This window comes from Propithecus coquereli, unplaced genomic scaffold (assembly GCF_000956105.1).
Source record: "Propithecus coquereli isolate 6110/MARCELLA unplaced genomic scaffold, Pcoq_1.0 Scaffold482, whole genome shotgun sequence".
NCBI lineage: Eukaryota > Metazoa > Chordata > Mammalia > Primates > Indriidae > Propithecus > Propithecus coquereli.
The window spans coordinates 529050-543944 of NW_012150641.1; the positions used below are offsets into that span (position 1 = coordinate 529050).

The window sequence follows — 14895 nt, forward strand, 5'->3', positions numbered from 1 at the left end:
TGCGGTGGCCAAGACGGCCCCCGCCATGAGGAAGTCTCCAGCCCCAGTCATGTTCTCCAGTCAACATGAGAAATTCTAGCTTAAACCTGATTTAAACACCTTAAATAACTGCTGAATGTCTTTTAGCTTCCAAACTGTGTGCCCCCAACCAGAGAGGACTGACAATGGTCCCTTATCTCACGTCCTCGTCTCCTCTGCTGTGGACACTCCCCTGAAGGAAGGTCAGAGCTCGCACCCCCGCAAAGCCACAGGAGCCCAGGCAGTCATGGCCAGGTCTCTTCTTTAAGGTTAGGTGAGGTTAAGGATGACAAGATGCACCACGTGAGTAACACTTCCCACTTTGCATGCCGCTTCACATCCACTGTATCCTACGCATTCCTAAACACAATGCCTTGTACATCACGTCATCACTGCATAGTGTCTTCGTAATTAAACCAGTGAGCAAACCAGCTGTAAGAGGCATTTGGGGGAGAACCAAGAAATTCTGAATACGGACTGGGTACCAGATGAGATCAAAAAATGTACTGTTAATTTTGTTAGGTGTAATAATGGTGTTGAGAAGATGTTCTTATTTTTTGGAGGTGTATTCTGAAATATTTAGGGTTGAAATGTCATCATGTCTAACCTTCTGTTTAAAAATACTTCAGCAAAAACAAAAACAAAAGATTGTTGCAGCAAATATGGCAAAATGTTAAGTCTAGGTGATGGGAATGAGGTTGTCTACCACTCAATTCTCCCTACTTCTCTGAGATTTTTCATATTAACATTTTCTGACAATCACACATTAATTCAGAATATACTAACGCATAGTAAGACGCAGAACGCGGGATAAATTTCATTTTAGGTCAAGCTATTAATAAAATTTCCCATGGAAAAAGGACCAGGCAAATAAAAGGTTAAACATTATCACATGGGAAACAGCTACTGACTTAACAGCTTCTAAACCCTTGGTGCATCCATTTCGATATGATGTGCAGCTATTAATAAAAGAGCTGAGTCCATCTATTATAATACATAACATATAATATCTAATATAATGCTGCAGCGTCCCTCCTTAATGCTTTTGGAGAGAATGTGTGGATTTTATCCTGTATAAATATACCAGAGTTTTTCAACCTTGGCACTAAGCTCTGACCTTCCTTCAGGGGAGTGTCCACAGCAGAGGGGACAAGGACATGAGATAAGGGACCATCTTCAGTTCTCTCTTGGCACTATTTCAACACCTGGCATTTGGGGCCAGACAGTTCTTTCTTGTTGGACTGTCCTGTGCAGTACAGGATGTTTAACAGCATCCCTGGCCTCTACCTACTAGGTGCCAGTGGCACTCTCCTCCTAGTTGTGACAACCAAAAATATCTCCAGACATAGCCAAATGTCTCCTGGGGACAGAACAGTCCCTGGTTGAGAACCACCGAAATATATGAACATAATGAAACAATTTGAAATACTCTGTCAAGCAGTCTTTCTACCAATCAAGTTGACTCTCCGTGTGTAATCTGCTGTGAAATCTGTTTTTGTCAACTTGGCAATATATTGTATCTTTCCATATAAATATTCTCCTACAGCTTAATTGTATGGATATCCCATCGTTGTGTAACTCAGTCTACTGAAAGGTAGGTTGCTTCCCTCTTTTGGTGCTGTAAACAAGGCTGCAATATCCACCTTGGTAGCTACATCCTGGCACACATCACTATTTCCTTAGGCTAAATTTTGAGAAGTGAACTGAGGGGGTCACAGATACATTTTGATACATAATGTCAAATCACCCTTCATAAAAGTAGTACCACGTTACCCTCCTACCACCAGAGGAAGTAAGTGCTTGTTTCCCAGATCCTTTTCCACATTGGGAATTACTTGTATTTTCTGAATAGTGTCAATCTGGTACGTCATTCATTCATTCATTTTTGGAGACGAGGTCTGTTGCCTGGGGTAGAGTGCAGCGGCATCATCATAGCTCACTGAGACCTCAAACGATCCTCCTGCCTCAGCCTTCCAAGTAGCACTACAGGCCAGCAGGCCCAGCTATTTTTTTTTTTTTTTTTTTTTTTTTTGTAGAGACAGGGTCCATGCCCAGCTGTTGTTTTGTTTCGTTTCTGTTTTAGTTTTGTAGAGATAGGGTCTTGCTGTTGCCCAGGCTGGTCTTGAACTCCTAGCCTCAAGAGATCCTTCCAAATCGGGCTCCCAAAGTGCTGGGATTACAGGCATGAGCCACCCCGCCAGGCTGGTATTCTTGTTAATGTTCTTTTTATTCTTAAGACTTTATAAGTGAAGCGATGTTAATGTTATGTTTTGCTCACTAGTAAGTGTAATACTCCATATGCTCATTGCCATTCGTACAAAAATCTCTGAATTTCATTTTCTCAGTGCGGTTTTGTATTAGGATCTGTCTTACTGAATTGTAAAAGTTCTTTATTTATTGAGAATATTAACCTCTGCTTGGCCACATCAAAAATGTTTTTCTCAGCTTTTAGTCTGCCTTTTATTTTGCTTATAGACTTTCAAAGTACAGAAGTTTTCCTTTTATATCTGTTCAAAATCTTTCTCTTTATGATTTCTGACTTTTCTATCATGTCTAAAAAGGCTTCTGCACTCCAAGATTACACCAATACTCATATTTTATTCTAGAATTTTAAAGGATTCATTAAAGATGCATAAATCTTTAATCCATTGGTGATATAAGGCATAAAGTAGAAATCTAATTTTGTTATTATTTAAAAATAAACAGCTAGTTTTCCCAGCACCATTTACTGACGGATTTATCCTTTTTCCTCACTGATTAACAGTCCCTGCTTTACCATACACTAAGTTCTCATGTTCACATTTAAGCCTGTTTCTGGACTATCTACTAGCATTAGTGACTGCTCTACTCCTGTGCCAGTACCATGCTAATTCAAATATTCAGTTTACAATATTTTTAAATACCTGGTAGGGTAAATCACCCTTCATGTAATTGTCTTTAAAAGACTTAGCTATTCTCACTCATTTATTTTTCTAGCTGAACTTCAGAATCATGTTTCATCCAATTGGGATTCTGACTATAATTATGTTAAATTTACAGATGACTTCTGGGAGAATTGACATTTTTACAACTTTGTGTCTTGCCCTCTCAGAACAAGGCAAGACCCTCCATTTTTTCTGGTCTTTAGTGCTCCTTGGGGAAGTCTTGTCCTTTCTTTGATATACAGTCTGTACTTTTTTTGCTACATTTATTTCTGTGTGTTTGATATTTTTATTGGTATTCTAGTTGAGATTTTGTTACCATTATCCTAAAACTGATGTGCATTCATGAGTACTTACTACAGACCAGGACGTCCTGTTGTATACTTTTCACTCACTCAACCTGATGCTCTTTTGTAACTAGTTATAGTTGATACGTAGGAAAAGTTACTGACCCTTTTTAATTTTGCAACGGCCTCCTTGCAGAATTCTCTTATTAGTTCTAACCATCTTTAGTTGATTCTCTGCTGGTAGGGTTTTTTGTTGTTTTTCCTTTTACGATGCCCACCCGTTTTCTGGTATTAGCCGACTTGTCTCTTCTGTCTTTCTCTAGCTGCCTTGTGGCCAAAGAGTCCGAACTCTGCTAACTGTTCTCCCATGCCCAGAACCTGTGGCCTCGGTCACGCCAGCCCCAGTGCCAACCAACCACATCCACCAGAGCCCCTTTAACTGGAACCTGCAAAAAGCGGTGGCTCTTAACTGGCTGCCTCCATCTCTCCATGGTTTCAGGTCACCCTCCAGTGGACACTTGAGTGAGTCTTCTCTCCTGGTAAGATGCCACCACACACGGTCAGGAATTTTTTTCAAATACCCTAAATTGACCAAACAACATAACTTCCAAGAGGCAGAATGCCATGGTGGCCAACACCACTCACAGACTGACTCTGAGGCCAGGCGACCTCAACCAGAAGCCCAGTGATGCTGCTTTCTAGTGCTCACCAACCTCGCTGTGCCTCAGTTTCCTCCTATGTAAATGGGGATACCTACCTCTGTGGGTGGAAGAGATGAGTAAATGGTTAATAACATAAAGCATCTGGAACAGTGCCTAGGATAGAGTGAGCATTATGTTTATATAAATGTTGTCTCCTTTACTGAGCCAGATTCCATTTGTCTTTTATCCTGGGTCAATGTTTTTGAGGCTCATCCAGTTGTAGCACATGTCACTACTTCATTTCTTTTCATGGTTGAATAATATTCCGTTGCGTGGATGTGCCACATTCTGTTTATCCACCCATCCGCTGCCGGGCAAGTGAGCTGTCTCCACCTGTGGGCTGTAATGAAGGCAGGTACTTGACCTTTACTTGGTTTCTACTCTTCAACTCTCTGCTTGGTCCAGAGTCTAACGTAACAGTGGCTGCTGGAAGGCTGAGACAAGGCCAACCTGGCAGTGCCCTCAGTTGTTCCTGCCTGGAGCAGCACACCTGTTACTTCCCAGTCTTCTCAGCAGGCCCACATCAAGCCGACTCCCCACACCTGTCCTCATGCCAACACCTTAGCTGGCTCAACCCCTCATCATACCATGGGGTTTGGATTTTTCCTGTGGTTTTATTGGTTTTGATTGCACATTTACAATAATCCCACCACTGAGTCAAAGGATTTACTTGGATCAGCCCATCGAATCCTAACAACCCTTCGAGGCAGGGTCATCATTACCCTGTTTCCCGGAGGAAGAAGCCAGGAGAGGTCAAGCAGGACTCAGGCCTCAGGCTCCCAACTTTAGTGCCTTTCTTCCCTCTGGTCCCACCCCCCCACACCTCACCAATGCCGCTCTCAGGGCACATCGGCTCATTTTCCTGTATTCACCCAACCTACTCCCCATCTTGGTAAACAAAAGCCTAAAATGCGACTGATCCATGTTTATCCAGGTTGCAGGTCTACAGAAACCCAATTTCCTTCGACCAAAAAATGGAGGTGCTGAGAGGCCGCCAGATGCAACATCTCTATGGTCAACCTCACCCCACCACACACACCGGGCAGCGCCTGGGCGCGGAGCTCCTCGGATGCTTCAGCTGCCAGGCTTCCCAGAGCTCTCTCTAGACCACCCTGAAGGGTGTCCTTGAGAGCCACCCCACCCCAGGCTGGGGCTGCTGGGGCAGTTAGCAGAGGGTACCAGGAGGGCCCCAAACAGGGTAAGCAGCAGGAAGACAGGCCCGGGAGCTGGGGGGAGCCCAGGAGTTGGCCGGCTCCTTTCTCTGTACCCCAACTGTGCGTCCAGCTTCTCCTCAAAAGACAGCTGTGCCCCTTCAAAGTGGGCAGGCCAGCAGACGTGCCCTTCTTCCTGAGGATATCTGCGTTCCATTTCCAGCAGAAGGACAGACATCCTGTTGTGTACTTTTCACTCACTTAACGTGATGCTCTTTCATAACTAGTTATCGCTGATATGTAAGAAAAGTTACCCACCTTTGTTAATTTTGCAACGGCCTCCCTTGCAGACTTCTCTTGTTAGTTCTAACCATCTTCAGTTGATTCTCTGCCGGTAGGTTTTTTGTTACTGTTTTTCTTTTTACAATGCCCACTCAATTTCTGGTATTAGCTGATTCATCTGCTCTGTCTCACTCTGGCTGCCTGTGGCCCACGGAAGGCCCATGGGCAGTGGCGGGTGGAGTCATCTCACGTGGGCTCTGAGAGCCGACCATGCACATCTCTCCCTGACTTTCCGTTCAGCAGCACTGCACTGGGGAGCCTAAAACCAGCCCCGGAGGGAGTATTTACACCAAGGAAAGCAGCAGATGCTACAAATCAGTCCCCTCCTCCAACCCAGCCAGCTGTTAACTATTTTCCAGCACCTCAGCCCATGGGCCTCTGCAAGGGCTTGTGGGGAAGATGGATCATCAGATCCATCTTGTGGAAGAGGCGAGAGAAGGTACTTCCGAGGAGGAGTGAAACCCCAGCAGGAGGAGATGGTCCTTCCTACCACAGAGAGCCAGGGCAGGGAGGGCCCCTGGGTGCACTTGGTCTCGCTCCTTCATTCTTCAGGGAGGAAGAAAGAGAGAAGCTGTCCCATGGTCCAAGTCCTTACAGCCAGGGAAGGATCAACCCCCAGACCTCCTGGCTCCAAATCAGTGCTCCTCCCACTGAACCAGGTGTCGGCCCCCCCAAACCAGACAATCCGCAAATCAACAATGTCTGTCAAGTTGATGGAGGGCAAGGAGGCAGGTGTTCCTCTTTTAGCCCTGAGTGTGGCGGTTTCAACAACCAGTGAGTGGGTGTGTGTTGGGAAGCCTTGGGCACAATGCCCTTTTTGGGTGGGTGGTCCCTCTCCCCTTCCTGCCTGCTTCCCTCTCGGCCTCCCCTGCCCCAGACCTCCCACGGCACCGTGTTCCTCGCCTTCCTGCCCCACGATGGCTTACCAGCTAGCGCAGTGTGCAGGTAAAGAACATTCCCTGCGTGAGCTGGCCCTTCAATGGGATGAGTTCAGGGTAAGGTTATGTCCATCAGCTTTCAGAACAAATTCTCAGCTTATTAATTCTCCTCTGTTACGCAGGCAAAAGTAAATAAGCTGTTCTCAGGCAGCCTTGCACAGAGGCCTTCCCTATCCAAACACTGCAAGAGTGGACAGGTTTGGAAGCATTGAGCTCCCAGGCCCCACTTCCCAGAGGGCCGTCCTGGCCTCCTGCCCGCAGTGTCTCCAGTGCCGAGACAAGGCAAGCCTGGGCTCTCTGTGCCGGGAGGCCCCACAGCCCAGCACATGGGTCCCGGGTATGGCTCGTGTTCTCCCAAGGGAGCATCAGAGACTCCAGTCACCTGGAGACCCCCAGAGCAAGTCGGCAAGGGTCTGGCCAGAGCTACAAGCATCACTACAAGCTCCCAACCTGCTGGCTCAGCCCCTCCTGGAGGAAAGTTCCTTATAAGGGTGTTTATTTACTGACTGCTTCAGTTTCAATCATATGTTTTAAGGTTCAGAATAAAGAAAGGAAATAAATAGTAACAAAATCAAAAAGAGTCAGAAAAGTTAATTAACTAAGCAAGCCCTGCTAAGGAAGACATTTCAAAAGAGGATGTTACAAGTGTTTATAAGTAGTTGCTCAGGAATCTTTTGTCTGTAAGAGCCAAGAACCCCATATGCTTTATACCGGCTCCTTGTAGCCTGTGCAGAAATCTCATGAGCCTCCTCCCCCCACCCCCTTTTTTTCCTATGTGTCCGTTTCTGATTTGGAAGGGAAAAAGCCAAAAACCGCTGCAAGAAACCCAAAGTCAAGCTGCAAAGACCAGAAAAGTGGGAGGAGAAAGAGAGAGAGACAGAGACAGAGGGAGAGATCATTAAGATCCGTCCTGCCCTTGGATGAGCTGCCTATGCAGCCCCTGCTGGGAAGCCGCGTCCCCCCCACAACGTGCACAGCCTGGAGATCTTGTCCAGGTGAGTGTCACTCAGGCAGGTCGTTGTCAGTTAGGTGGCGGCGGATATCACATCAAGGAGAGCAAGAATCAAGATTTCATTTCAGTGTTTTCTGGCTTCAAAACTGCTCTCCCCTAGACCTGGACTAATTTGGGATCTCCTTTGAGTTGTGCTGTGACAGACAGCACTTCCTCGTCCCCGCCGTGGCTCTGTCATCCAGTCACCAGGTGTCCTGAGATGCTGCTTCCCCCGAACCCTTCTCATTGCCATCCCTCCTGCGAATAGCTCAAACAAAGGTGCCCAAAGACTCTGCAGACAACCCGAGACCCCACCATCTCTGGCCTTCCCCAGCGTGGCTGGCCCCCAGCACTCCCCGAGACACATTAGTGTCCTCTCCTATTTGAGGACTGTTTGTGGACCGTGCACATGGAAGTTCTGAACCTGTTTTCTCTCAAGTTCCCAGTGCACTGCCAATAATCTCCAAAATCCAGTCTTTATCCTAAAATGTTCAGGTGACCACATGGGTTTGCAAGCTCCCCAACACCCCCCTACAGTCCTATCTGGAGAGAGAAAGGGTCCCCAGAGCTGGCAGGAGTGTCCATGGTGGGACCCCCACTGTCACTTTCTGCCCCCCACTTCCACTCCTACCCCAAGTACCAGTACACTGAAGCCTCGTGTGACCCCAGACCAGGGCACCCCACCCAGCAGGGCTCCATGCTTGCCCCCTGTGTGCCCAAAGCTGGGGCTGCACAACCATTCTTACACCAAGGACTAGTGAAGCCTGGGGACCCCTCCTCAGAATAACATTTCTCGGTGCTAAAGTATAATCAGAGCATGACACAGGAAACTAACAATACTGAAGTAGAGCTAGCCAACTGTCTTTAAAAACCCAGATGGATGGTATAGTTACATTATATATGTGCTTCTTTATTAATGATTATAAATCAGGATCTAGCTGCGGGTCTGGTAACTTCTGTAATTTTGAAGCAATACTGAGCATAAACAGCAATTCATGCACCAACTGTAACGTGATGTCAAAACAGTTGTGATTTCCACTGGTGACCAAGTTGCAGGCACGGCCGCCTGCTGTGGTCTGTGGTCTCCCTTTATCATGGAGGAAATGCTCGATTTTCAGTTAGAGGTGAATGAAAGGGAAGATGTGATTCTCTTCCCGCCCCAGCTCACAGGCTCCCCAGATTCTGTTCATGGACCCCTATGCCCAAGAGCTCCTTTTCCATCCCCCCTCTGCAGCCCCTGGAGGAAGTTCCACGCTCTCGGTTCGGGTGGCGCTGGGCAGGCGCACGGCTTCTCAACTTTGGTGCGCAAGTCAGAGGAGCTCAATATTTAGGGTTCTGGGCTTGGGAGAGGCACCGAAGTCACAAAAAAGTGCCCGTGGTTCCACCCTCTTCAGTGCAGCCCAGGGGGTGCCACTCCCCTGCAGCAGAGCCCAGATGGTGGTACAGAGGAGTCGGGGCCTCCTAACACCCCTCCCCGGGACCCTCCCGCCCACCAGGGCAACAGCAAGAAAGGAGGAGGGAGGGGGTGGGGGCACTTACCTTCAGGCTCCTCCACGCTGCTGGCCGCGGTTGTTGGCGGTGCTACAGGGATCTCTTTTCGGGGTTCAGGACAGGGTGGAAGAGAAAACAGGTAAGAAGATGTTATTTTTGACCTTAGAATGAGAATGAGCCCAGCACAGTCTCCTCCCAACTTTCCATGACCTTCCCTTCCCTTTCCCAGCCACAGCCCAAGAAGGGAAGAGTCAGCAGTGGCATCCTGTCATTCTCTTTTGGAAGCTGTCCCTTCACCTGGCAGGATGTTGACGGCTCCTGGCTGTGGAGGGGACAGGGAATGCTGACCCTCCCAGACCTGGTGTGTGCACCGCACTTGGGCTGTCTGTTGGCCTGTCATCAGTGCGGCTCAGCCCCAGGGTGCCGGAGTGGGGCTTCCCCAGGCCCCTCTGCTCATCATGGGGCAGCTACCTGGCCCCTGCTCACTCTGAGCTCAAGCCCCGGGGGAGAAGGGTCTCCTGGAGAGATGGCATGTGAGGGGGCCAGGAACCTGCCCCAAGGGAGGTCCCTCATGTGTGCAGAGAAGTGTCTGCACCAGGGCTCAGGTTCCATGGGCTCTCATCTCACAAGCCAGAGTACAGAAGAGCCAAGGGCCTGATAAAAGCATGTGCTTCATTTTGATTATTCTCTTTCTACCTGGAAGAGCAATCACTTCCTACGACTTCCTGCGCCCAACCCTGAGCTCAAAAAAGTGCAGAGGCTCAGCCAGTCCCCACTGGGCATCGAAGCTCAGGCTTCCTCTTTCTGGACAAGGCCAAACCATACTCCAAAAGTCCCTAAGGGCAAGGGACTCACTTCCTCCACTGAGTGACCACAAACCCCACTGACTCTAAGCCACCATCTGACCCTTTGGGGTAAGACCTTGGACCCCCAGATTCTACACCAGCTAGGATGTGAGGCTTGGTATGTCGGGATGGAATACTCAGGCCGAGGGAGCGGGGGCAAATCTGAGAGTCACCCAGAGGAGGCAGCTTTGGCACCTTTAGGAAGAACAGGTGGAGACACAGCCCTGAAAATCTGGAGTCAAATCTTGCTCTTGGGTGATTTTCTTAGCAAGAGCAACCCACAGGTGCCTGTCACAGCAGGTCATTAGGAAGCTGCACCTCGTACCAGGCCCTTTCTTAGACCACATTCGGGAGGCAACATCCGAATGGCTGAATCAAATCCTGCAAGTCCATGAACGGGGCTGGAGGCAGGCCTGGCTCTGAGATGCACACGGAGGGCCCATGGCTTCCTGAGCCGTGACACAATAGGACACCAGTCTTCCAGGCACTGCCTGTGCACCTGCAGCCCGTGCCCTCAGGAAGAGCTCATGGGAATCCTCCCAACTTTCCGCGGCCCTCCCTTCCCTTTCCCAGGTCTGCAGACTGTTGGGGGAAAATGCTCGCTCGTGCCAGGCACCGGCCTGCCCTTTGCAAGAGGAAGGGAGAAGGCACAGAGCATGTTGGAAGGTGAGAGTTCCCATTTCCCGAGGTTTTGGCCTCTGATTCTGAAGCATCAGCTCCATTTTCAGGTTGGGTCCTTCCACTAGGGAATGTGAAATGTTGATTCCGGTCATTTCAGAGCAACCTGACAGACCCTAACTCCCTTCAAAAGGGAGACCTCAGTTTTCCTCCATATTTTCATAACCCCAGATTTGCTTCTCACCTTCTAAAAATGTGCATCTTGCAGCTTTTGGACAGACAGAAGAGAAAGACTTTGACAAGTATGAGACCAGCAACTGGAGGCTGCCGTGCAAACCATCCACCTGCTCTGCCCTAGGTGGCTACTCAGCTCTCTCCTGAGGCTCCGACCTGGGTCATTTGCTACCTGGGTCATTTGCTATTAGCAATGGCCTGCAGACAGCCATGTGGAAACATCTCCTCATTCAGAAACTGATCAGAAGAGCTGCTGCAACGGATAGAGCAACACGCTCCTGAAGTGAAGGCCATACCCACCTGGACAGTGTGGCGTGTCCAAGGCTCCCACCTGCTGGGGGAGTGGGTTTCTGCAAGGGCTGGGGGGAACACTCCGAGGACCCTGCAGTGGCTGCTTATGTGAAGGGGGCACAGCCTCTGTGCTTGTGGCCCTGTGGCACTGGCCATATGACTGTCAGGACCGACTGTAGACACCAGTGCCCACCCAGAGCTAAGGGATGCTGAAAACCCCTAACACAGAGGTCAGCTGACTTCTGCAAAGGGCCAGGCAGTACATAGTTTAGGCTCTGAGGGCCGGACAGCCTCCGTTAAACTACAGTTCGGTTGCTAGAGTCTCAAAGCAGCCACAGACAGCATATAAACAAGTAGGCGTGGCTGTATTCCAAGAAAACTTTATTTATGGACACTGAGCTTTGAATCTCATATAATGCTGTCATGAAATATTTTTCTTCTTTTGATTTTTGTTTCGACCATTAAAAAAGGTAAAAGGCATGGTGGCTTACAACCATGATCCGAGCACTTTGGGAGGCTAAGGCAGGAGGATTGCTTGTGGTCAGGAGTTTGAGACCAGCCTTGAAACTATAGCAAGACCCCATCTCTACAAAAAAATAGAAAAATTAGCTGGGTGTGGGGGTGTGCCCCCGTAGTCCCAGCTATTGGGGAGGCTGAGGCAGGAGGATTGCTTGAGCCCAGGAATTGGAGGTTGCAGTGAGCTATGTTGATGCCACTGTACTATAGCCTGAATAAAAAAAAAAAGGTGATTATTGTATCACCAAGCCAAAAGAAAACAGGCAGCAGCCAATTCCCTGGGCCAGAGAGCAGAGTTTGCTACCCACTGCTCCCTAGAGAATCAGACTTTGCCCCTGGGCTCTGCCTTGTTGGTTAGCATTCACTCCTGCCCTCCCTTCTTGGTCTAGGTCAGCCCTGCACAAGGAATCAACAGGGCTGAGGCAAGGGGTTGGGGAGTGTTGTGGGGGGCAGCTCCCAACCAGGCTTGACTTCCAAGCAGGGCTAATCTTCTGCTTATGACACCAGTGTGACTCTACCAGATATAACATATTGAAACCCCTCTGGGTCGAGCCTCCTGAGTGACCTCTGCCATCTTGCTCACCCCTCCTCATGTTCCAGCAACTCAGGGGCTTCACAGGGGCTGTAGGTGCCATGCACGGGAGCCCTGCCCAGCTCCCTGAACACACCATGGGCAGCTGCAGCAGTGGCCCCTGCTATGGGCCCACCCCAGGTCCAGGGTCAAGGTGGAATGTGAGAACGGGACCTGAAGCAGGAGACTCAGTGTTTGTCAGGACAGAGAGCCACAGACAGGCTGGCTCTCCTGAGCCCCCAGCTTCCTCTGTAAGAACCCTACAGACCTGGGGGTCTCCGTGGGGACTTACTGATCACCGGGCATTGACGCAGAGATGCACGTCCCTGAGCGCTGAACCCACTGGACGTCAGTGACCAGCAGCCCCAAAGGGCTCACCCCCCACCCAGGCCAGAGACATGAGAAACAGGGTGCCTTGCACGTACTTATGCAGGGGGCGATGGGAGAGCGGCTCTGCTGGTAGCCTTTGGCGCAGCGGTTGCAGGTGATGCCCGTCACGCCGTCCTTGCAGGGACACTGGCCGGTGGTCTGGTTGCAGGTTTTGCCAGCAGCGCCCACGGGGTGGCAATCACAGGCTGTGGAGAACACACAGCAGGAGGGTCAGGGGGTGGAAGGGGCCAGTGCACACCCTCCCTGCAGGACCCCCCCCTACCCCAGGGGAAGAGCAGAGATGGGGGGGCTGGCCCAGCCAAGCCCACACACATTCCAGAGCTCTGATACTGGCCACCCGCCCACCTGGAAATGGGGAATAAAAACCAAAATGGACTGACTTGAAAGGCCTGTTTTGGCAGCAGGGAAGTGAAGTTGGGGAGGCCCCGGGAGGAGGCCTGCATTCAAACGTTTTCAGGAATACAAAGCCCGCAGCCCTGCGTGAGTCAGGACCTGGAGGCCACCTTCCCTTGACAAGGTAAGTCTGCGAATTTTCACTCTCTGTCCCCAGCCAGCTCTCAAACCCCTGGCTGGCGCTGCAGGTAGGAGGAAGGGGGTCCGGGGCCTGATGAAGCCCTGCAGTGTACCAGGTCGGAGGGGCACAACTGTAGGGGGGGCTAGTCCCTCGGCTGCTGCCCGCACACCCTGCTTTGCAGCCAGGCTCAGGCTTCTAGATCACAAAACCCATAAAATGTAGCACTAGAAAGGGTCACAGTGATAATTTAGTTTAAAGCCTTGATTAAATGTGCAAACAAAGACTGTAGAGGTGAAGGGAACTCCCAGGGAGGGACCAGCCATGCTGATGGGGTGGGAGGTGAGGCCCCGACACTCAGGCCAGTGGCTTCTGTACCACAGAGCAGGCCCCACCCACTCCTCCCAGCTCCAGAGGAGTGGCACCTTGTCGCGCTGCACCCAAGGCTCCCTCACTGTGTTCTACGCACCCAATCCCGGTATTGGAGCAGCCAGAGGACCTTGCGGGGATGTCCTGATGCTCCGGGCAGAACAGCTACAGCAGCAAGTGCAGAACACCAGCCCTTCCTGCTAAATCCCACCTCCCCGACCTAGACGGTGGGTTCGGAGTGTGAGTGGGGAAGGGAGGACAGAAGGAGGGAGGCAAATGTCCTGCCTACCCCCTCCCCAAGGACCCTGGAAAAGGGAGGGAGCTGTCTGCAGGAAGGCACTGTGCAGCACCTTCAGTCAGTGCCTGGTGGCTGCTGTGTGTTCTTGCTCCAGATGGCACACAAAAAAATCCAAGAACACAGTGAGAGCAGAGATCCCGAAAGAGCCCCACGAGAACCTCCCGAGCAAGCACTGAGGGCGCGAGTCTGTGAGTAAAACACGGCCTCTCCCAGCCAGTCTCGGGCCAGCAGGGGCCGGTGAGGAGAATCAGGATGGGGAGGAGGGAGGGAACAAGGCAGGAAAGCAGAGAAGAGAAGAATGTGAGGAATTGTTTGTTGAAGTTGTGTCTGGACATGCGAAAGCTTCTGGAAATGCTGGGAGTGAGGGTCCCGCTGTGGGTGCCCCTGACAGGTTCGAGGAGGGCGGGGCAGGGCCCTGGCTGGGAGGTAGCTGGCCAGTTCCTCCCATCTCGGGTCCACGTGAGGCAGAGGGAACTGCTCCAGTCCTGCCCCTTCGAGGGAGGAGTCCTGATTTCTGTCAGGAAATTACCGTCTTCAGTCTACCCTGGATTCAAATTCATTCCCTGTTGTTTGTTTTTTCACTTGGTAGCAAGGGAAGACCCAGCCCTGATGCCCACGGGGGAACACCGAGGAGGATGTTAAGAAGGGCATGGCTGGAGAGGGCCTTTGACCTTTCCCTACGGCCTCTTAAATCTGTCCCTGGGGTGGGAAGGGAGACATCTCTAAGTTGGCCATGTGAACACAGAGGGCCACAGCACAGGGGCCCGCTGTCCCAAGTGCCTGACGTGGGACTCCAGGGACTCATGCCAGCTGACCTCCCTTGGCCCCCTTGGCAAGCCTGCTGGTAATCCTAAAATTCATGCCAAGACGTTCTCTCCTCAGTGCTGATGGGACACAGCTGGGCACCAGCTCCTTGGACTTGGCTGGGGGAGGTCACCAAAGGTTGCTAAGTCACTGAAGGTGCACAGCCAAGTCCCACACGGACGTCACTGCTGGCCCAGGTTGTCTTCATCTTGGCAAGAGCTTGCCCAGAGCAGACTCTGGAGGCAGGAGGACCATGCGTTGTTCTCCCCCGAGGCCCCTCACAGCTGGTGACCTGCTCAGCTGCCTGGGCTGGCTGGTGCACTGCCGGGAAGAGCCAGGCGCCAGCTGAGGTCTGCTGGAGCCAAAGGCCATGCTCAGTAATGGCGGGGCAGCTCTGGGTCTGCCATGTGCAGCAGGCACTTCCTAAGGGACCATCCTTTGGTGCAACGTGAGCTGATACTTGCTGCTGGGTTTCCAAATCTTTCTCCTAAGATTCTGCAGAGTCTGACCTGTGAGTCTGGTCTAACAGAGGCAGCAGGCAGACTTGTGCTTCCACACCTGCAAATTGTTGTCCTAGGAAGAGAAGCCATCAGGGTTCCAGAGGGGGG

At 50.9% G+C, this 14895-nt stretch overlaps 1 protein-coding gene across 1 annotated transcript in view; it reads right to left on the reverse strand.

The window, feature by feature from the left end:
* The window catches only part of NTN1 (netrin 1), a 181548-nt gene that overhangs the window by 39848 nt on the left and 126805 nt on the right, over positions 1 to 14895 (reverse strand). The window contains exons 4-5 of the mRNA XM_012655637.1: positions 12341 to 12490; positions 8889 to 8942 (exon numbers count right to left, since the gene is read on the reverse strand). Of these exons, the coding sequence (XP_012511091.1) occupies positions 8889 to 8942; positions 12341 to 12490 (204 nt within the window). The remainder of the gene's footprint in view (positions 1 to 8888; positions 8943 to 12340; positions 12491 to 14895) is intronic.